The 24,388-nt window shown below is 38.9% G+C and overlaps 1 protein-coding gene across 3 annotated transcripts in view; it reads left to right on the top strand.

The window, feature by feature from the left end:
* Nucleotides 1-24,388, top strand: part of LOC140486385 (transducin-like enhancer protein 1) — a 117,925-nt gene that overhangs the window by 77,045 nt on the left and 16,492 nt on the right. For all 3 annotated transcript variants that reach the window (XM_072585447.1, XM_072585457.1, XM_072585466.1), the window contains 5 exons: nucleotides 2,082-2,201; nucleotides 7,714-7,767; nucleotides 10,554-10,706; nucleotides 17,575-17,707; nucleotides 18,374-18,558. In XM_072585447.1, coding sequence (XP_072441548.1) covers nucleotides 2,082-2,201; nucleotides 7,714-7,767; nucleotides 10,554-10,706; nucleotides 17,575-17,707; nucleotides 18,374-18,558 — 645 coding nt within the window. The remainder of the gene's footprint in view (nucleotides 1-2,081; nucleotides 2,202-7,713; nucleotides 7,768-10,553; nucleotides 10,707-17,574; nucleotides 17,708-18,373; nucleotides 18,559-24,388) is intronic.

The following is a 24,388-nucleotide window of genomic DNA, read 5'->3' as shown; positions in this document are numbered from 1 at the left end:
AGATGACAGTTCAAAACCATTAAAGCTTCAACCTTGTGGTTAAGGGCAGAGTTATAACCCCTCAATTAGATTAGTACAACGTAATTGCTCCCAGTCATCAATTATTCTCTATAAATTCCATGAAATCTACAAAGGCCAGTACTTGCATTGTTTAAATTCAAATGAGTTGTCCTTTTGTTTATGTGTGGAGGGTGGACAGACATTTTTCTGGGCTGTTGAAATTCATGACCAATATCATACTGATTGCCTAGTTAAGTTTTAAAGGCACAATATGAAGACTGAGCAGTGGAAATGAAATGTTGTCAAGATTCCAGAAGACTGTGCCTTTTGGCTGGAAACCAGTAGTAAAGGTTACACGGGAGGTTACACTGGATTAAATTTCATTGGGGTTTTGTACAATTTACGCGAGACCTCTGACTGTTCTTTAGCTTGACTGACCAGCAATAATAGACAGCTTAGCATTAGCCTCGGAGAAGGATTTGCTGAAGCAAGCGGAAGGTTTTTGAAGTTGACAAAATGGGGCTTGAGGTGTTGGGCAATCTTGTTTCTTGTGCTTGTAACTCTATATCATCTTTAGCTATGCTGGAAAATTGTACTGGTAGCTTTATATGTTAAGGGAAAGCTTTAATTGCCTTTCATGAGTCTGGCAGTTAAAAATTTGTATCACACATGTTCGTGAGAACCTTGTTCTTTTCAACTAATGAATTTCTATTACATTTACTGACTCAGTAAAGTCAAGGAACAAAAGGGGAAATAAGAACTCCGTGCATTTCAAATAGAGTAAATGTCACGTGACTCCACATTATGCTTTTGTTTTCATTTCCTGAAATAACAGCTATCTGAGCATTTAGGGTGGTTTTCACATGTTTTATTCTACATTGGTCACACCCTTTAACACATCACTGAGTAAATTGCCCCTTGAATGTGCTAATCCAACCAACTACTTCAAATGGCTCATTGTTGCATGGAGTGCAGATGGGAACTGGGTGTGTTAAATTGAAGCATGTAACCATTCAAATTGCCATGTCAACGGAGAGATGTAAAATGTCTTTGACCAATATAGACAAAATGAAATTAAAATTTGATGTTTTTAATATAAACAGTTCTCTTCACTATCTTTATATTCTCCAAACTAGTTTTTAGATATGCTTCAATTCAAGCTGAATGACTGACTGACTGCAGCATGGGATGCTTATATAGCTAAACTTGGCTTACTTATTCTAGAGCTGACTAATAAACCCAGTTTTGTTTTAAGTTTGAGTATGCTGCCAGGGCAAAGGGGCTAGATTTCATTCTGTAAACTTGGAGTTTCTCACACTTGGAAGACAGCAGGACTTTGAATTAATACCAGATCATTAATAAAGCAGTTTTTACATTGTGTTTAGTTATTGTAGGGAAGACATTTTGGCTACAGTTATTATTACATGCACTGTTCAGAGATTCAGTATATTTTTTTTATGCTCACCAAGTGAACAGATTGAAGTTATGTTTCCACTTAGATTTGGTTCTTCCAGTCCTGTTGGCATTGCATCATTATGTACATCAATTTGATGCCTTGCTGTACACCTGCAAATTGAAAGTCTAATTTGAAATCCCACCGCTGGGACTATCACTTCTACTTTAATTAGTCATCTGGTTCCCGACTTGTACCGCCACGTTTGCATTATTATGAAGTGGAAAGTGGCAATATAACTACAGACTTAAATGGAAAAATCCCCTAAATAGTTGGTGTTTGGCAAGAAGCTACTGCAAATAAGCTGTCAGACTTTATGGGCTTAGGTAGTAAAATCTTAATTAATGAGTAATGTTAAATGCTTGTTACCCATGAGTATTTTGTCATGAGCAGTATGCGTTGCAGTTTAAACATTTTAAAATGTGGTCTTGGTGGTTCAATAGGAGGAGGAAATATCTCCATTTTTAAACAAACATCCTTCTTTAATACATTCAATTGGTAAATTGCTAAGGTCACTGGATACTTTGTAAATACTATATATTTGTGTTTAGTATCATAAACATTCATAGAATTGTACAGGGAAATTGAAAGGAATTTTAGTTTGAAAGCAGCTATTATGTCTTCACAGAGCAATTCCCTGTTGGTACCCGACAGTCTGCGAGGCACTGATAAGCGCAGGAACGGACCTGATTATTCTAATGATGTGAAAAAGAGGAAGGTTGATGATAAGGACTCCATAAGCCACTATGTAAGTGCAAGCAGTGAAGGCTTCAGAAGAATGCAAACTTACCTTCAAATGTAGAATCTTGCCATTTTTGGTACAAAATATGAAACCTTGCTACTATTTAACATAATGTCTATGAATGAAATAAAAAAATTAAAACAAGCATGATTTAAGTGTTAAAAGTGAGATACTTGCTTAGTTACTTGTGAATTTTCTAGAATTGTATAGCTGTTCAACAATGAAGGAGGCCATTTCGCCAATGTGTCTGCATTGGATGGTAGAAATGGCTAAGGAGTAAGTTCCACTCCCCAGCTCTTCTCAAAAGCCCTACAAGTATCTTCCTTTCAAACATATATATTATTCTGTTTCAAAAGTTACCATTGAATTGGCTTCAACCAGCCTTTCAGATTGGATATTCTAGATCATAGCAATTTGCTGCATTCAAGAAAATAATCTTCCCACCTCCCTGCTAGGTCTGTTGCCTATTATCTTTGATACTTGAATTTCCAACTTTCGTGCCAGTGATAACAGATTCTTTGTATTTGCAAACAATGTTTGCACACTTGAATGAAATCTGTGTACAGGATAAGTTTTAGAAAATCTTAAGATTTAAGTAAAAGCGCAACCACATCTTCAGGCCTGCTTGAGGGAGAAAATCTGATGCCATTGCACAACTTCAGCTGAGCAAGTGGGAGCAAGCAAGAAGAGTCACTGAATCATAGAGATGTCCAGCACAGAAACGGACGCTTAGGTCCAATTTGTCCATGCCAACCAGATATCCTAATCTAATCTAAGCTAATCCACTTGATGAAGGAGCGGCGCCCCAAAAGCTAGTGTGCTTCCAATTAAACCTGTTGGACTATAACCTGGTGTTGTGTGATTTTTAACTTTGTACACCCCAGTCCAACACTGGCATCTCCAAATCATAATCTAATCCCATTTGCCAGCACCCGGCCCATATCACTCTGAACCCTTCCTAGTCATATACTCATTCAAATGCCTTTTATATGTTGCAATTGTACCAGCCTCCACCACTTCCTCTGGCAGCTCATTCCATACACGTACCACCTTCTGCGTGAAAAAGTTGCCCCTTAGGTCTCTTTTATATCTTTCCCCTCTCACCCTAAACCTACGCATTCTAGTTTTGGACTCCCCCACCCCAGGGAAAAGACTTTGTCTATGATTATATAAACCTCTCATGATTATATAAACCTCTATAAGGTCACCCCTCAGCCTCTGATGCTTCAGGGAAAACAGCCCCAGCCTGTTCAATCTCTGCCTATAGCTCAAGTGTTTAAAAAAAATTGTGAGCAGAAGAAACACTGGCCAAATATTATCTAGGGCATGTACAGGTGCCAGCAGGAAGTGTTTGTTGTGTGGTTTGGATATAAATATATGCAAAATAATGTTCATGAAACTTTCTGCAAGAACTCTTTATTTTCAGTTTGATCTGCTCACAAATTATCTTAAAGAATCTGTTCACTTCCAGCTAGCTTTACTTAATCATTAACTCTGATTATGTAATTTGCATCATCATCATCATTATCATGCTTTAAATCTGTTTCTTTAGATCTCCTACCAAGTCTTTATCCCCATTAAACTTTCTTTCTAAACATCTCGTCTAAAGTCTCTAATTCACAGAGTTAGTTTCTGATGCTTTGACCAATCTCCCTGGTCTAATTCTGATATCATTCTGAGGTTGAGGATGTTCTGCACTTGCCCTTCTGTCAGTTATGTGCGTGTCTCTCCCAAGGTAGTTGTAGACTTTCCTGCATTCTCTTCTTCCGAGAAATATTTCGAAATTTGAATTAATTTCTTGTTTAATTATATCAATGCTTTTGACTTCTCTGTATAATCTTGTGATCTGTTTCAAGTTTACGTGATCTCAGTTGTGGTGTTTTTATTATGATCATCCCTTCTCTGCTGATCTCTTACACATGCTGTCTCTCTGGGTTACAGCTCTGGTAACGGTTTCTATGCTTTTCCTCACAATTGTTCACTTTATGATCATTCTCAACATCTACAGCATGGAAACAGACCCTTTGGTCCAACTTGCCAATGTTGACCAGATATCCTAAATTAACCTATTCCTTTCTTATTTATAAACCCATCCAGATGCCTTTTGAATGTTGTAATTATTGCAATCTCTGGCACTTCCTCTGGCAGCAAGTTGTACTCTCAATCTCTTGTTCATCAGTAATTCTTGATAGTAATAACTAATTTTGTAGTAGTTTAGATTGGTAACTTAGAGCAAGATTGAAATCTTTGTTTTTCGTTAACAATCATAGAGTCATAGATATGTTCAGCACGGAAACAGACCCTTCTGTGTAACTTGTCCATGCCGACCAGATATTCTAAATTAATCGAGTCCCATTTACCAACATTTGGCCTGTATCACTCTAAACCCTTCCTATTCATATATCCATCAAGGTGCCTTTTAAATGTTGTAGCAGCCTCCACCAAATCTTCTGGCAGCTCATTCTAAACACACTCCACCCTCTGCATTACAAAGTTGTCCCTTAGGTCCCTTTCAAATATTTCCCTCTCACCTTAAGCCTATGCTCTCTGGTTTTGGACACCCCCATCCCGCAGAAAAGACCTTGGATTTTCACCCTATCCATATCCCTCATGATTTTATAAACCTCTGTAAGGTTGCCCCTCAGGTTCCTATACTCCAGGGAAAATAGCCCCAGCCCCAGCCTTTCAGCCTCTCCCTATAGCTCAAACCCTCCAACCCTGGCAACACTCTAGTAAATTTATCTGAACCCTTAAAAGTTTCACAACATCCTTTTCTATAACAGGAAGACCAGATTTGCACACAAAATTCCAAAAGTGGCCCTAACCAACGTTCTGTACAGCCGAAAACTGACCTCCCACTCATGCACTCAGTGCACTGACCAATAAAGGCAAGTGTACCAAGCGCTGCCTTCACTATCCTATCTACCTGCAACTCCACTTTCAAGAAACTGTGAACCTGTCAAAGTGTTTCCTAACATCTCTCCTGAATGGTCTGGCCGTAATTCTCAGATTATGCCCCTAATTCTCAGACTGTGCCCTTTGGTTGTAGAATCCCCAACCAGTGGAAACCATTTATCTTTATCTACCCTGGATTTTCCTGTTAATATTTCAGAGAATTCACACCTTAACATTCTAGATTCTAGAGAAATTAGGCCTTATTTGTATAAACTCCCTTCATAACAAAATTCGTGATGTCCAGTATCATTCTTGTAGATCTATATTGTACTCGCTCCAAGGCCAGTCTCCTTCCTAAATTCTGGTGCCCAGATCTGCTCACAATCTGCATGTAGGGTCTAATCAGGGCTTTGTATAACTGCAGTATAACTTTCACATACCTGTGCTTCCATCAAATCCGTGTGTTACAGTGAAGGTTGAGGGATATATCAGGGTAAGTATGTAAGTGAGCTCGCTGAGCTTGAAAGTTTGTTTTCAGACATTTCATCATCAGAGAGAGTGTTCAGTGAAGTGCTGGTAGTATGTCCCACCTCTCTAATTACAGGTCTTGGTTTCTTAAGGTGGGTTATGTCATTTCTGCTTTTTTTCAAGGGGAGGTAGATTGATTAAAATCCTCTGTGTTTATTGATGGAATTCTGATTAGAATGCCATGCCCCTAAGAATTCTTGTGCATGTCTTTGTTTTGCCTGTCATAGGATGTGTGTGTTGTCCCAGTCAAAGTGGTGTCCTTCTTTGTCTTGAATGATACTTTGTAATTCCTAAGTGTCTTTGATGGATTTTTTGAAGAATCTCAAACTGAAAATTTCTTATTATTTACTAAGCTATGGTAGAAGGTTAGTGATGTAATAAAACAAAGAACTGTAGATGCTGAAGATCTGTAACATGCATAAACCAAAATTGCTGCAGAAACTCTGCAGATCAGATAGCATCTGTAGAGAGAAAGTAGGGTTAACATTTTGACTCCTGTGACCCTTCCTAAGAACTGCTTCAGTTTTGTTCTACTAAATCTGAAAGACTACAACTCAAAATATTAACCAATGATGATGAGGTGTTTGTACTGCCCACAATACTGGGCCAGTATTTACTTGTTCTATATATAGTCTCCCCATCCTTCAGACAGTATTTCTGGGCTTGGATGTATTCTTCAACTTGTTTTTGGACTTGTTCTAAATTCCTTTAAGTAGCTGGTAAGTTATTTAGAAGTTTCTGATTTGTAGGCTTCAACTTCATGAATTCTACGTCATCTTGTTCTATTCCATTCGATATCCTTGAATTTGTACCTTCTGTTGTTTGGTCCTTCTATCTTAGATTCTTCATAGGCAATTCTCTGTCAACCATCAAGATTATTAATGAATGAATTAATCCATGCCTTCTTCTGGCCTCTGTTCTTTCTATTGAATTTTGTCTGTTCAGGAATTAAATTTAATCCAACACTAAAATTGCATTGAATACCAATAATATGCTTTCATGTGAAGCTGCACAGTCAATGCCTTGTATTGCTAATATGTTGGTAGCAATGGTTCCCACAGGATAATGCACTGACCCTTCTGGTTTGCCTTAACTAATCCTGAAACAGTTTGCTGCCTGGTCCATCTTTTCTTCCACTTCCCATTCCTGGAGCTGGGCATGGTCTCTTGAATGTTTTGGTGAGTGGTAGGCTGGATTTCACAACTGCTGTTCCTGCAGTTGCTACAATGTCTTGCAGTTTATTAATTGGGGTATTGCATATTATTTTCCAGCCTTCAACTTTCCCACCAGTCCTCCAATGTCCTGATGAGCCTTTGAAAGCACTTTTTATGTTTTTCTTGACCGTGAGACACCCTTCAGTTGCTGAAGCATTCAGTTTGATGCATTTTCTGCCTTTCCTGCTATCTTGTGTTTGAGGTCCAGCTCTGTCTAGTCTCCCAAAGAAATGCTGCTAAAGTCCATGCAATTTCCTGCAAAAACTTGTTAATTGCAGCATGATTGAGACTTACATTATTTTCACAAAACTTAGAACTTCTCCTTTCCAACACTCTGCAGTTGATTTTGTGACTTTGATGCTGATGATGCAATGACATTGTTATCAGGTATACTTCTGTTGTTAATCCCTTTCTCTACAGGAAAATCTGCTGCTTATAGCTCCATAAATCCTGTTTTGGTGCTTCTCTTCTCCCTTAAGCTAAAGTTGTTTCACATCAAATGCTAGATTTACCAGGATTTGTGAATCTCGGGAACACACTTGCAAAACCTGCAGAGCAGACTGAATTGGAAGTTACCAATTTTATTAAGTATTATAATTGTTACATGCCTGCTGTAAATGGGTTAGTTCCAGTTTGGAGGTGACTTCATAAAATGCTCAGAATTTTGCCTGACTCTACCCCAATCGTTTATATTTATTCATATTAAAACTTGCCAGCTATTTCCTCCTTATGTCCAGTGACTGCTGATAGTCTACTACAGTAGACTTTGTACCTGCTGAAAGCATGTTATATTCATAGTGTAGTAGCTAGCTGATCAAGCCATTAGTCCTAACAAATTTTAATATTTCAGTTCATCTGAAAATATTTATCTTGTTTTAAAGGACAGCGACGGAGATAAAAGTGATGACAATTTAGTAGTGGATGTTTCTAATGAGGTTTGTACTTTTTTTCATTTTGTGTGTCATGCTGTCTCATACTTTATTAATGACTTTGCAGCAATGTTTAACATTTTTGTGTTTTGAATGGATGCTCGACACAAAATTAAATGTTATTTAACATTTCCCTTGAAATAATGGAAAATGAAGCTTAATTCAATGTGGTAAGCATTTTACGTTATCTTCACACAGTGTAATTTCAACGTGTTTTTTTTTCTGTCTTCCCATTCCAATCTTTTAAAGATGTTTGTTTATATTGAGCAATGGTTCAATGGGGCTGGAAACCCAAGTACCAAGGCCACTTACAAGTTCAAAGGGCATTTTGTTATAATAGGCTTTACAGATGATTTGATCCTCCTCTTAGTTGCTGTCAACCCACAAGGACATAACCGCACTTAAAATAGCAACATGAGCAGGAACCCCGATTGAAATTTACCACCATCACCGAACGCTGAGAAACTCTGGTCAAGCCTTTATCAGCTTATTTATAGTGGTTTTGATTCTCTTGCTGACATAAAAATATTATTTGATGAAAAGGTGCATTGTTCTCATTCCATGTGCCAGTTTATAAATCTTGGTGTCCTCTGTAAATCATTTCAATGTCTTATCTCTATTTTTGCTATTTTGGATAGAGCATTAGGCGTGGACAAAGAATCATAGCCTTCTTTAGAAGGATGAATAGTTAAATAGTTTCCTCAGACTTCCTTCATCTGTACCTTTCATTGCAAGTCTGATTTTTGGAGGATTCATTTTGCTGAAGGATGGGAAGAGAAAATATCATGCTGTGATTTGATTTATTTTAAAGTCTTGTTTCATCCTCCTTTATGCTCTCTGGTGTTGAGGATATCTATGCTAACAGTTGGAATATTTTCCAATTTTAGATATTGGTGTCAAAGTCTAGTCCTTTCTTTCACCTCTTTTAACCCCAACACAGGACACCCCTTTCGTTCTTCCTTTCAACTGCACCGTTGATTTATTTCCCTTTTCTGCTGTCAGGTATTACTTAACATCATTGAGATGGATTCCTAATTAGTGCCCACATTGCAGCTAGGTTTTCATTGAATAGATGAAAGCATTGCACTTAAATCCAAATGGCCCCTTTATGTCTGTTAGAAAGGAAAGTTAGATCTGAATTTTATTCTGGAGGTGATGACATAAGGTCAAAGAAATAGTTTTCCCGTATGTCCTATAGAATTTAACTAATCTTGTAAAGCAAACTTCTTGCCTGAACAGCCTCCAAGCCACAAGATAAAGTTTACCAGAGGCAGATAAAGGGGATTGCATACACGAAGTGATTGGGGAATCGTGTGGTGGTCCATAAGTTTGGTTTTCTCAGATGCTGGTTTGGCAGGTTCCAATCACAGGTGATGAGGTGGGAACAATGCTATAAAGGTGCTTACCTTGCAGATTCACCTGTTCACCCGATCTTTAAGTTGCCAGGTTTCCCGAGGTCTGGGAGACCTGCTATCTGTGAGAGGAAATAGAATAATAGTTGAAATGAAGGGAAGCTGCCTGCTTATCACCCCTTATCCAACTTCCATTTGTAGCAGGTTCAGATAGCTTAGATTTCAACCATCAATCTTTGGAAGTTAGGATTCAATTCTCAAATTCCTTTGTGGAATATTGACTTTTCATCCAGGTCCTGACATTTACTTTGTGCCAAGAGTGATTGTTGATGCAGGTCGATCTGAGTTTGGGCCATTACTAAAGTTTCCCTCCAAGCTTTTAAAATAAGGAACATACCATTTTTGACTACAACATCTCAGGCTCCTATTGTAACATAGAATCATGATCACCGAAGGAGGCCAATCAACCCTTCAAACCCATGCTCATTTTCTGGACCTCACCAATCAGACACATTACACAATTCAATCCCACAGCTCTGTAAGTTCACTTCCCTCAATTGCTTCTCCAATTTCCTTCCAAAATCATTTACCATCTCTGCTTTCGCTACCTTCCTATCCAGCAAGTTCCAGATTATTACATTGAATACTGCGATAAAATTTCCTCTCAATCTCTTGCCAAGGAGGACAGCCCACCTACCCCACCTACAGTTGTAGCTAAATTCCCTCAGCTCTGGAGCCATTTTTGTACATTTCCTCTGCAACCTCTCAAGGACCTTCCTAAATTGTAATGACCAGGACTTGATGCAATACTCCAATTGTGGCCTAACCAGAGCTCGATAAACTTTCAGTAAGACTTCTGTTTATCCCTTACTAATTGTGAGGCCCACGTACTTTGCTAATTGCTCTCCAATGTGTCCTATTACCTTCAAGGATCTATGCTCACGAGTCACCAAGTCCCCATGTCTTTGTTTACTCTTTAGAACTGTGCTATTTAATCAATATTACCTTTCACTATTCTTTCCGTTAAAATGTACTGCCTCAAGCTTCACTGATTAATTTCTATCGTTTATCTACCGATTCTACTAAATTAGGTATCAAACGTTGCAGTCAATTGAAATCATCCTTAATGTTAGTCACATCTCCTCTTTGACAAATTTTGAAATTTTATTTTGTATTCCAAAGTTGTATTAGTTAATATCTATCAAAGAAAGCAGTTATCCAAGTATTGAAACTTGCAGAATACCACTGTCTATCACCTACCTATCTGAACAACAGCTATTCACCATAGCATGCTGTTTCGATCTTACAGCCAACTTTTTATCAAAGCCCTCTGATGGTATTATTTCATGAGTCTGAATTTTGTTAACCTGCCTTTTATCTGCAAAGTTGTTAATTTGTGAATGTAAGAATGACAGGAATATGTTCTATCTATATGTGTAGGATCCGTCATCACCACGAGGCAGTCCTGCACACTCGCCTCGTGAAAATGGTTTGGATAAATCACGCTTACTCAAGAAGGATGCTTCCAGTAGCCCAGCTTCCACAGCGTCTTCTGGCAGCTCCTCATCTCTCAAATCCAAAGAGCTAGGCCATGTGAGTATCAGGTGGAAGTATTTTCATTTAAATTATGCCAGAAATTACAGAAATCAAATTTGGTTATTACCTTAAAATGCTTTAGAGCAGAAACTACATGACTTTTGTATAATAAGATTAGACGCATCCATAATTGTGGCTATGCAATAAGTTTGCACATGTTTTGTTTAGAATAGCGAGTAAAGCATTATGTAAATGCTGTCTTGATATTTGGCTCAGGAAATATTTGAACTAAGTCCTATAAAGATTTAAGAACGAGTCTTGCAGAAGACTATTAAAACTATGCATGTTAAATTGTATGCATATAGAGTTATAGAGATGTACCGCACGGAAACAGACCCTTTGTTCCAACCCGTCCATGCCAACCAGATATCCTAAACTAATCTAGTCCCATTTGCCAGCACTTGACCCATATCCCTCTAAACCCTTCCTATTCATTTACCCATCCAGATGCCTTTTATGGTGGCATATAATAAGATAACATTGTGCTGATGACACCTCCTGCTCTTGAACAGTTAACAAGCAGATAATTTACAGGTGAAATTTACATGGTTGACATTTTTGAAAAACAGCATACTGGTGAGAGAAAAAACTTGCAGACAGAGTCATAATATTATCTACATGTAGTGATTGGAGTCCTTAAAATCCTGTAAAGTGATTTAACCTCTCATTTCTTGCTGCTTTGTGTCTCCAAGCTAGACATACAGATAATCAGTTTTTTTGGTCTCTATTGTCTACCTTATAACTTATAATGTGTTTAATGTGTTACAGAGCAGACATTAGAGCAACAAAACAACCAATTTTGGTATGTAAAGTTTACCAGTACAGAGTGAGGTGTTAGGTCTTTTTGATGGGTTTTCAGGGGTTAATTTGTTAAGTGTTTTGAGTAAGCTAACCTATCAAGTTAATTAATCCCTGATAAGTGATTGATTATTATCATGACACAGCATCAAATTCAGATATAACTCCACATGCTGATGTTGTCTCTTAATTAGTTTAGGTTAGGTTTGGGTTTTTAAGTGTTTGTTAGTGTCTGTTACCTGAGTTGCCAGTGCAAAATTGATCTTTTATGCTATTGACAGTGTGCATTGTAAAGTATGATTTACACACTGTATATAAATGCAGGATTTTATGACGTATAAGCTTGACTGAAAGAAGGCAGCTGTGATCTGAATCATTATTGTTTGTGTGGCCTAAAAGCATGTAAGTGCAACATGCAGCAGTGCAATAATTACTATTTTATTTTGCAACCAGAAGTTTTACCCAAGTAATGTCATTTTATATATTTCAAAAGAAGCTAACCTTATAGTTTCCATTTGCAATTTAATCTGAAATCTCAAAATAGCTGGAAAGTATTCATTCAGAGATGTACATAGATCAGTCATGTAGTAATAGGCTGAATGTTTACATTCAATTCCTGGAGTGGAATTTTCCCATGCCCAGACTGATGTGGGCATTGGTGAGAAATGTGGGAACATAGGCAAGAATGAAACAATCTGATTCGTGCCATCAAAAAAACAAATTTCCCATTTTTTCTTTGAGGTTTCCATGGTGAGATTAGAATCTTGCAGATAAATGGTAACTGCCTCATTTTCATGTATATGCATCTCATTAATAACAAACTGTTCCATGTATGTACAGCTTGCAGGTCCCTCCTCCTTTCCTGAGTAGTTAGACAGTGATAATTCTGAATTGAAGGTCAAAGTTAGCTGGCAGATGCAGCACTCTGCTTCTTATCTTGGCCTTCATTTTAAAATCACCTCCCTAACATGTCTATGAATGCTCCATAGACAGTATCCTCATCTACCTAAGTCAACAGTGACAAACCACCAGTCTCACCACATTATCATGGCCGATTTTCAGTCAACTTAGAAGTAATTTAAGATTTTCGTTTTGGAGCTCAGGGAACCTTTGACATGCATGTTTGTGGTGAATTGCTTTGTGAACAAGGATACATAACCATCTCCTGCAACTACATGTGATTCATCTTAGAGTTCATAGCTACATTTTGTAGCATTAATTCACTTTGCACTTAATTGGAACTACCAGCTTTAGTAAATTTTTTTTGCATTCATCTTTGAGACATGGGCATTGCTGTCTGGGCTTGCATTTATTGTCTGTCTCACCTTGCACTTGAGCAGGTAGTTATGAGTTGCCTTTCAAACCACAGCAGTTCACCTGCTGTTAGAGACAAGTTTCATTCCATTCAATCCAATGACATTGAAGGAACAGTGGTATTTTCCAAGTCAGAATGATGAATAGCTTGGAGGGGAACTTGCTGGTGGTGGTGTTCCCATATATTTGCTTCCCTTGTGTTTTTTTTAGTTGGAAGATTGTCAATTTGAAAGGCGCTGCTTAAGGATCTTTGGTGAATTTCTGCAGTGCATCTTGTAGTGCACACTGCTGCTACTGAACATCAATGGTGGAGGGTGTGGACATTGTGAATGTGGTGCCAATCAAACAGGCTTCTTGGTCCTAGATGGTTCCAAGTTTCTTAAGTCTAGAAGGAGCTGCATCCAGGCAAGTGGGAATATTCCATTACACTCCTGACTTGTGCATTGTACTTAGTGGAGGAGACCGAATGCAATGTATCCAGATTTGCTGATGATACAAAAAGTGATCGGAGGACATGTTTCGATGAGGTTGTAAAGAATTTGCAATCGGATATAGATAGGTTGAACAAATAGGCAAAGCCTGACAGATGAAATTTATTTAAGAAAATGTGAGGTTATGCACTTCAGTAGGCAGAATCGAAAGGCAGAATGTTATTTAAACGGAGAGACAATCCAAGAAGATACAGCACAGAGGAATTTGGGTCTTTGTGCATGAAATGTGATGAGATAGCGTGCAAGTAATTTAGAAGTATAATAGAATTTTGCCCCTTATTGCGAAGGGGTTGGAGATTAAAAACAGAAAACCCTTGTGACAACTTTTCTAACACCACAGCAGGCTGTTTCTGAGGCTGCACCTGGAGTGCTGTGTATAGTTTTGGTTACCATATTTAAAAGAGGATATACTAGCATCGGAGGAAATTCAAAACAGATTTGTGAGACTGGTTCTAGGATGAAAGGTCTGAAGTATCAATACTGGCTAAACAATTTGAGCCTTTAGCCTTGAGAGGTTAGATGACTGAAAGGTGATCGTATTGAAGCATAAGACTCTGAGGGTACCTCACAGGGAAAAAAAAAGTCTCTTAAAATAGTCATGCCAAATTGGAAGACAAATTAGGGCATGTGTCGTCACATTGGGGGCAAAGTGGTATTTTCGGGTTTCATGGTGGAGGTTACAAGGACATATGAACATAAGAAACAGGAGCAGGCATAGGCCATTCGGCTCCTGGAACCTCCCCTGTAATTCACCCAGATCAATCCTGATTCCTCCAGGTCTCAACTCCTTTGTCAGGCCAGCTCCTTAAAATCCTTAACAACATGATACTTTGAAAACCGATCTGCCGCTTCTTGAAATACTTTCAGTGATCTAGTGTTTACACTAGTGGGGAATCTTTAACTATGAGATGCAGTTACAAAATAAGAAAGCACTCATTTAAAATTAAGATGTGAAAGAAAAGTAGAAGCTAGTGAAAGTCTGGAATTCTGTACCCCAGATAGTGTGGACACTAGATCACTGAAAGTATTTCAAGAAGCAGTAGATCGGTTTTCAAAGTATCATGTTGTTAAGGACTTTAAGGAGCTGGCCTGAAAGAGGAGTTGAGACCTGGAGGAATCAGGATTGATCTGATCAGAATTATAGGGCAGGTTTGAGGAGCTGAATGGCCTATGCCTGCTCCTGTTTCTTATGTTCCTATGTCCTTGTAACCTCCACCATGAAACCCAAAAATACCACTTTGCCCCCAATGTGACTACACATGCCCTAATTTGTCTTCCAATTTGGCATGACTATTTTAGAGACTTTTTTTATTCCTGACAGGCTACTGTGATTGCATACAAACATGTTTGTTGAATCAAATTTATCTTAAAAATTGGTGTTGATTCATTTGCCCTTTCCCCTCAGTTCATGGGGTCACTATTGCCTCCCCCAACACTTTTTCTAGGCATTGGTCTTTCCCTTCACTAACCCCCTTGAGAGATCAAAACCAGTTAGCCACTTTGGCTCTTACCTGGTGCTGTTATGGGAAAGTGACAATCCAAGCTGGGTTTTCTGATCGCTCAGTACAGAGATCATGAATTTCCACTCTCAAAAAGTCTTGTTCTGTTCCTAGAACACAAGGCCATAAGACAAATGAACAGACAAAGGCGATTCAGACCATGAAGTCTGCTCTACCATTCAATGAGATCATGGTTGCTCTGATAATCCACAACTCCATTTTCCTACCTTTGCCCCACAACACTTAATTCCTCTTAGTGATGTATGCCTATCTCAGCCTCTGTAATCCTCTGCAATAAAGAAATTTCCAAATACACTTCTGTCTGAAAGAATAATTTCCTTCTCATCTCTAACATAAATGGACATTCTTTTACTCTCCCTTATTCTGGGAGATTAGGCATCTGGTCTCAGACTCTTCCACAAGGAGAAATAACCTTTCAGCATCCACCCTGTCAAGTCACCTAAGAAGCTCATACATGTCAGTAACATCACTTCTCATTCTTCTAAACATGAATGAGTACAGGCCCAAACTACTTAACATCTCCTCACAAGACAGTCCCTCATAGCTGAGATCAGCCTGGTGAATATTCTCTGGACTGTCTCTAATGTCAGTATATCTTTCCTTAGATAAGGGGCTTGAAACTGTTCACAGTATTCCCAGCTGTGGTCTGACCATTGCCTTTAGTGTTGGCAAGATTTCCCAATTTTCAGACGTACTTCCCTTTGAAATAAATGTCAACATTTCATTTGCTCTCCCTATTACCTGCTGAACTTGTGTGCTAGCATTTTGTGATTTATGCATGAAGACTCTCAAATCCTTCAGTTCTGTAGTAACTCCTTTTAAATAATAAACCATTCTTTTACCTGCCAAAGTGCATCCCTTTATATTTTTGAACATTAGTTTCATCTGCCAAATTCTTGTTCACTCATTCAGCCTTTCTTTATCACTCTGCAGACTCTGTACTATCTTTACCTCATGCCTTCCCACCTATTTTTCTGTTCTCTGCAAATTTGACAGAAGTACGCCACAAGGACCAGTGTTGGTTCTAATATTTTTCGTTATTTATATAAATGATTTGAATGTGAGCATAAGAGGTATAGTTAGTAAGTTTGCAGATGACACCAAAATTGGAGGTGTAGCGGACAGAGAAAAAAGTTACCACAGAGTACAGCAGATCAGATGTGTTAATGGGCTGAGGAGAGGCAGATGGTGTTTAATTTAGATCAATGCAAGGTTCTCCATTTTGGGAAAGCAAATCTTAGCAGGACTTATGCACTTAAGTCCTAGGGTGTGTTGCTGAACAAAGAGACCTTGGAGTGCAGGTTCATAGCTTCTTGAAGTAGGGTCGCAAGTAGGTAGGATAGTGAAGAAGGCATTTGGTACGTTTTCCTTTACAGGTCAGAGTATTGAGTACATGAGTTGGGAAGTTATGTTGCGGCGGTACAGGACATTGGTTAGGCCACTTTTGGAATATTGCGTGCAATTCTGGTCTCCTTCCTATTGGAAGGATGTTGTGAAACTTGATAGTGTTCAGAAAAGATTTACAAGGATGTTTCAAGAGTTGGAAGATTTGATCCAAAGGGAGAAGTTGAACAGGCTGGGGCTGTTTTCCCTGGAGCATCTGAGATTGAGTGGTGACCTTATAGAGATTTATAAAATCCTGAGGGGCATGAGGGATATGATAAATAGACAAAGTCTTTTCCCTGGGAGGGCTAAGTCCAGAACTAGAAGGCATAGGTTTAGTGAGAGGGGAAAGATATAAAAGAGACCTAAGGGGCAACTTTTTCACTCAGAGGGTGATACATGCATGGAATGAGCTGCCAGAGAAAGTGGTGGAGGCTAGTACAATTGCAACATTTAAAAGACATCTGGATGGGTCTATGAATAGGAAGGGTTTGGAGGGATCTGGGCCAAGTGCTGGCAGGTTGAACTAGATTGGGTTGGGATATCATGTTGGCATGGATGAGTTAGACCGAAAGGTCTGTTTCTGTACTGTACATCTCTGATTCAATTGCTCTACGTTGACTTTCCTCATCCAAGTCATTTATATATTGTTAATAGCTGTTGTTTCAGCACTGATTCCTGTGACACTCCACTCGTTATGGATTGCCATCCTAAAGAAGCCCTTTTATCCCAACTCTCTGTCTTCTATTTGTAGCTAATCGTCTATCCTTGTCAACGTAGTACCTCCAAAACCCAACATCTTTTTAAGTAGCCTAGCATGTTTATCAAATGTCTTCTGGAAATCAAATATTTTGCATCCATTGCTTCATCTTTATCTACCTCACTTGTTACCTCCTCAAAGAACTCTAATCAATTTGTCAGACTTGATTTCTCCTTTATGAATCTTGCTGATTGAGCTTGATCGTTTTATGTTTTCAAAACGCTCCACTATTATATCTCTTACAATAGATTCTTAATGTTAAACTAATTGGCCTTTCATTTATCTGTTTTTTTGTCTCCTACCTTTTTAAATAAGGGTATTACATTGGTAGTAGTTTTAGGTAAAACTAGAAATCATTAATTGTGTCCAGTTCACCCTTTTGAAAAAAGATCTTTGTAGCATTTCTAAGCTCAGAGCTTTCCTGACTTGCTGTATCCACTCGAGTCAAGGAATGTTGAGGGCAATAGCTGTCCTACTCAACTTTTCAAAGAAAAACTTTGTTCTTTTTTACGAAGCATGCGGCCAATGTATGTTTTAAAATTGAATTAATATTATAATCATTTGGAATAACTTATACACTTTGAAACCTGACTTTGTAGCATGAAAAGACCAGCACCCCAGTGATGAAATCCAGTACCCCAACTCCGCGAGGTGATGTGCCAACTCCGGGCACAAGTGCATCTTCAGGACCACGTCCGGGCCTCTGCAAACCTCCAGGAATGGACTCATTACGTAAATTGTCTATAATCTATCTATCTTTGTTTACAAATGGTGAAGTGTTTGTGGGTGGCATGGTGGCACAGTGGTTAGCACAGCTGCCTCACAGCGCCAGAGACCCGGGTTCAATTCCCACCTCAGGCGACTGACTGTATGGAGTTTGCACGTTCTCCCCGTGTCTGCGTGGGTTTCCTCCGGGTGCTCCGGTTTCCTCCCACAGTCACAAAGATGTGCAGGTCAGGTGAATTGGCCATGCTAAATTGCCCGTAGTGTTAGGTAAGGAGTAAATGTAGGGGTATGGGTGGGTTGCGCTTCGGCGGGGCGGTGTGGACTTGTTGGGCCGAAGGGCCTGTTTCCACACTGTAAGTAATCTAATCTAATCTAATCTAAAATGTTCCTTTTTTCATCTTTAGAGTAGTCTTGTTCATATTCAAAGTCTAATTTAAGAAGGGAATGCTGTAAAGCAGCATATCACATTAATTTAAATTGCCAACACTTTGAGCCAATTTAGCAGATCTATATTTTGAAAGTGTTTCTGTATTTATGATTAGTTGTAAACTGTCCTGCAAGAATAAAAATTTTAGCAATGTAAGGTGTAGGTTTATCTTTGAATCTTAACCATAATCCACATTGGGAAAATTTTTTTTAAAAAAGTAACCCTTTTTCACAATTACTTTATAGCCTCAGCATTAAGGCCGCCCTTGGCAGTACCAGGACCTTATCCTTCACCTTTTGGGATAGTGCCTCATTCCGGTATCAATGGAGATCTGAATAGCCCAGGAGGATATCCAGGCTTGCACAATATCTCACCTCAGATGAGTGCTGCAGCAGCAGCAGCAGTTGTCGCTTATGCACGACCCCCTATGGTAAGTCATGGATCACACACAATCATAAAGTTAGTTGACTTCATTAAGTAAATGAAAAGATAGCAATAGTAGAAGATTGACTGCAAATCTGTAGGTTGTGTTCTTGCTATATAAGATGTTTATCAGATCCCTTTAAAAACTACAGTTTTGATTAAATAAATTATTTCATTTTCAAGGTGGTTTTGTGTGACATGAACTTTAATTATGAGGAAATGTTGAGGATATTAGCAATCATTTCTTTTACAAAATGAACACACACTTAAAACTCACTAAACGAGATTTTAAATTTAATGGCATCATTAACAAGAAAAGAAGCAATTTGGAAGTATAAAGAGACAAAAATGTTGCTAAACCAATGAAAGATATTAAATAAGAATAACCCAAAGACGTGGAGCTAAGGTTTATTTTAAGAAGAGCTAAGTTGGCAGAAGGCTAATGCTTGGAGACTTTCGGAAGAGACCAAGATGAATCATCCATTCAGCAATTATGGCTGAGGATTTCTGTAAACACTTCCGCCTTGTTTTTTTTTTCAATGAAGTGCCAGGCTGCCCATCATTTAGGATGGGAATTTTCATGACTCTTTCTGCTCCAGCATGTTGTTTAATTCTCTCCTATTTCTAATCTAACTTTAGACATACCTACGTTACATAGATCACAGCAGTTCACGAATCACATAGAAACCATAGAAGCGCAAAACACTTGCAACACAGAGAACACATTTAGCCCATTGTGTCTGCACTAGCTGAATAAACTGGAAGCCCATTTTAATCCCACTTAACAACACTTGTTTCCCTAGCCTTACAGGTTTCAGCACTTCAAGTGCAGATTCAGATTCCTTTTAAATGAATTGAGTTTCTTCCTCAACTAGCAAACTGGAAGTGATTTCCAGACACCTCTGGGTAAAAGAATCTTTCCTCATGTCCACTCCCATCCTTTTGCCAAACACTTAAATCTGTGTCCCCTGGTAAGTTATGTCTCCACTGGGTAATAAGTTTCCATCGCCTTCTCGAAGCCAGTTGGATTAGGGCAAAAACGATGCATACATCCCATGAATGAAATGAATTAAGGAATGCATGAATGAATAAATAGACAAATAAATTATGATTGGATATGGGAGGAAAAGTTTGAATTAATCTATTGCTTGTGGTTTCACTGTTTAACATGCATTGAGGCTTGTGTTGTAGCTTTACCAGATTGGTATTTCTTTTCTTTAGGTATGTGTGGTGCTGCTTTGGCAAACTATTCTACATTTCTTGTTGATCTCTAGCTTAATGGTAATGGCAAAGTGAGAGATTTGCCAGAGACTGTAGATTGTTACCAATTTATTTTGTCTGTTGATGGGCCACTCCAACTCATGGGTGCTCAGTTTTATTTTGCTATATCTGTTCTGAATCTTTGCCACTTAACACCATGTTAGTATCCCAGAAAATGACAGGAGTTCATGGTATGAAGGCATGATTTTGTTTCTAAAGGGCTATGTTGAGGACCAGACCAAATCCCCTTAATTCCCATCTGGAGAGAAGGTCTTGTGAGGAAAGGCTGAGAGACTTGGGTATGTTCTCGTTGGAAAGAAGAAGGCTAAGAGGGGATTTGATAGAGACATACAAGATGATCAGAAGATTAGATAGGATAGACAGTGGAAGTCTTTTTCCTAGGATGATGACATCAGCTTGTATGAGGGGGCATAGCTACAAATTGAGGGGTGATAGATTTATGGCAGATGTCAGAGGCAAGTTCTTTTACTCAGAGTGATAAGGGCATGGAGTGCCCTGCCTGCCGATGTAGTTAAGTCAGCCATATCAGGGGCATTTAAACAATCCTTGAATAAGCACATGGATGATGATGGGATAGTGTAGGAGGGGTGGGCTTATGTTAGTTCACAGATCGGCGCAACATAGAGGGCCAAAGGGCCTGTTCTGTGCTGTATTGTCCTGTGTTCTAAAAATCTAACAAGGAGGTTCCCAGATCCTAATTTTATATCTAATTTAAGACAAATGTAAAGTGCTGTATTCCAGATGTGATTCGATTCTTACAGCACAGTTAAATACAAGTAAACAAACAAGAATTGGCCTACCTTTATTGAAATAATTAATAAAATAATATCTTATTTAACTATTAATCATTAACTGTTCCAATATAGCAGCATCACATAAACGCACCATTAGCAAAAGCTAATTCAGCAAAACAGATTTTCTCAGGTGCCATCTCCTGTACAGTCCAGGACAAAGGAACACCAAAAGAAAAATAATCCAGCAAAAGAGAGAGAACTCAAGCTTTTTACTACAATGGAGAGAGCACTGTATCAGCTCTAAAAGCCCCAACTGGAAGCAAAACTTAAACTAACCCTGGCTCTGTGACAGCCTGACTCTATCCACCCATGTCTCTTTTGTCTAATTTTAAAGAGAGACTCAAGGAGCTCAAAGCTGTTTATCCACTGCTTTTGACACCGACATTATGGCACCACTGTGGCAGTACATCTCTGCAAGAGAAATAACACAGAATAAACCTCTTTTAAAGGCACAGTACTCTTGCAAATATGTTGTGATCATTCCTACCAATACTGTCAAGAAAAAAGCCTGAGTGACCGGTAATTTGGTGGGAATTAAATCAAATAGCTTTTTTTTCTGTTGGTTCTCTGTACAAGCCCTATCCAGCAGCCACAGCAGTCAAAACCTGGCCAGCTCAGTCAACAACAGAGCTACTGTGTCACTTTTAAGTGGAGAGCATCAATAGTCCCAACTGCATTCTGCTTCTTGCTACGCTTAATGTTTCTTAACTGGTGTGGTATTTGATTTACAAGCTGCCATACAGTGTCGGTGATAATAAGCAAGTTTCCTGTCTATATGCAAACTTTCCAGGGAAGACATAGAATGTAGGGAATTAGATGGTGACATCTTGAAAAAGGTCCATGTTACAAAGGAGAAAGTGCTGGATGTCTTGAAATGCATAAAAGTGGATAAATCCCCAGGACCTGATCAGGTGTACCCTAGAACTCTGTGGGAAGCCAGAGAAGTGATTGCTGGGTCCCTTGCTGAGATATTTGTATCACCGATAGTCACAAGTGAGATGCCAGAAGATTGGAGGTTGGCTAACGTGGTGCCATTGTTTAAGAAGGGTGGTAAGGACGATTCAGGGCACTATAGACCAGTGAGCTTAACATCTTTGGTGGTGAGCAAGTTGTTGGAGGGAATCCTGAGGGACAGGATGTACTTGTATTTGGAACAGCAAGAACTGATTAAGGATAGTCAACATGGCTTTGTGCTTGGGCAGTCATGTCTCACAAACTTGATTGAGTTTTTGAAAAAGTAACATCGAGGATTGATGAGGGCAGAGCGGTAGATGTGATCTATATGGACTTCAGTAAGGCATTCAACAAGGTTCCCCATGGGAGACTGATTAGCAAGGTTAGATCTCATGACATTCAGGGAGAACTAGCCATGTGGATACAGAACTAGCTCAAAAGTAGAAGCCAGAGGGAGGTGGTGGAGGGTCATTTTTCAGATTGGAGGTCAGTGACCAGTGGAGTGCCACAAGGATCATTGCTGGGTCCACTACTTTTCATCATTTATATAAATGATTTGGATGTAAGCATAAGAGGTATAGTTAGTAAATTTGCAGATGACATCAAAATTGGAGGTATAGTGGACAGCAAAAAAGGTTACCCTGGATAACAACGGGATCTTGGTCAGATGGACCAATGGGCTGAAGAGTAGCAGATGGAGTTTAGTTTAGATAAATGTAAGGTGCTGCATTTTGGGAAAGCAAATCTTAGCAGGACTTATGCCCTTAATGGTATGGTCCTAGGGAGTGTTGCTGATCAAAAGACCTTGGAGTACAGGTTCATAGCTCTCTGAAAATAGAGTTGCAGGTAGATAGGATAGTGAAGAAGGTGTTTGGTATGCTTTCCTTTATTGGTCAGAGTATTGAGTACAGGAGTCGGGAAGTCATGTTGCAGCTGTACAGGACATTGGTTAGGCCACTTTTGGAATATTTTGCATCTAATTCTAGTCTCCTTCCTATCTGAAAGATGTTGTGAAACCTGAAAGGGTTCAGAAAAGATTTACAAGGATTTGAGCTATAGGGAGTGGTTGAATATGTTAGGACTGTTTTCCTTGGAGCATCGGAGGCTGAGGGGTGACCTTATAGAGGTTTATAAAATCATGAGAGGCATGGATAGGGTAAATATTCAAGGGGTTTTCCCTGGGGTGGGGGAGTCCAGAACTACAGAGCATAGTCTTAGGGTGACAGGGGAAAGATATAAAAGAGACCTAAGGGGCAACTTCTTCACGGAGAGGGTGGTGTGTGTATGGAATGGGCTGGTAGTGGTAGGGGCTAGTACAATTGCAATATTTAAAAGGCATCTGGATGGGTATATGGTTTGGAGGGATATGAGCCAGGTTCTGGCAGTTGAGACTAGATTGGGTTGGGATATCTGGTCAGCATGGATGAGTTGGACCGAAGGGTCTGTTTCTATGCTGTATATCTCTATGACTCTTAATGCTTTGAGACTTCTTGGGTTTTTGAGCTCCTAAGCTGATTATCATTGAAACATAATCTCTGATGGGACTATTCTCCCAGTGGACCGGAATAGATCCAGGTATGCTGATGGAGATGTCTGGGACATTGGTTCAAAGGCTTAATTCTGAGAGTATCAATATTTAGGCACAGGCCCCAACAAGTTAGTGAGAACTTTTCAGAGTTGATTGGGTTGGTTGTGCTTTTGTCATGTCCAGTGCCAGGTTGATGCCACTGGTCCATCCAAATTCATTCTTAGGTGTTTTCCTAATGGCTAACTACAACTAAGTGTCTTACTAGGCCATATTCACATTACTCTAGATCTGGAGTTGTTTATGCTAAACTGTGCAAGGTCAGCAGACTTTCATCTCTGAAGGATACTTGCCAACCAAGTGGGCTTTACAACAATCTGATTATTTCAAAGTAACCACTACTAACCACACTAGCTTTTAACCCAGATTTATTCAATCAGCTGAGTGCAAAGTCCCCAGCTGCCATGATTAGATTTGATTTCATGCATTCCCGCTTGTTAAAGTCTAAATTTAAGAATCATTTCTACATAAATGAGCTAAGTAGTTCCAATATGAATAATGGATGATTTGTTTTGGTCATAATTCATAATGAAATTGTAAATTTCTTACTAGAACACACACAAATTTTAACATCGCTATGAAGAGGTGGCGTACCAAAGTTGCACTATAATTGAAATCACAACCATGTGCAGTACAAAGAGTAAAAGAGTCTTGAAGGCATACTCTTGTACCTGTTTCACTGTTGGAGTTAACTCTAGTTTAATGTCTGAACAGTTATAGAAAATGCCACTTTTGTAAATTTGTCTACAGATGATTTAAAAGTTGACAGCATGGACATTGCATTAGCTAAGTAAATCAGCTTAACATTGTGGTGAGAGGAGCGCATATGTTTACATGTTTACATTCAATCCTTGCTTAGGAAGAAACATTAGAATTCCAGACAGGCGTCGTAACCTGTAATACACTATAAATGAAAGGATTTGAGATGAGTGAGAAAGATGAGAGGAGGAAAAGGGACTGCAGATTCCTTTGAAAATTGCATAATCAGTTAATGTTTAAGGTTTAATGTATTGTTTTGACTGTTTTTGAAAATATCTATAAAGCAAAATCTCCGAATCCCCCATGACTACCTGACAAGTTTAATGTTCTAGTTCTAAGACTTTTTGGCTCGAGGTTTTGATTGTAATAAACAGAAAACTTGCTAGTTGGTAAACTGAGTAACAAAGTACCAGACACACAAGTTCTTAAAAAAACATCAAATATGTTGGTGATAATGCAGCACA

The sequence above is a fragment of the Chiloscyllium punctatum genome, chromosome 2, assembly GCF_047496795.1.
Source record: "Chiloscyllium punctatum isolate Juve2018m chromosome 2, sChiPun1.3, whole genome shotgun sequence".
NCBI lineage: Eukaryota > Metazoa > Chordata > Chondrichthyes > Orectolobiformes > Hemiscylliidae > Chiloscyllium > Chiloscyllium punctatum.
This window is presented reverse-complemented; position numbering and strand designations above follow the sequence as displayed.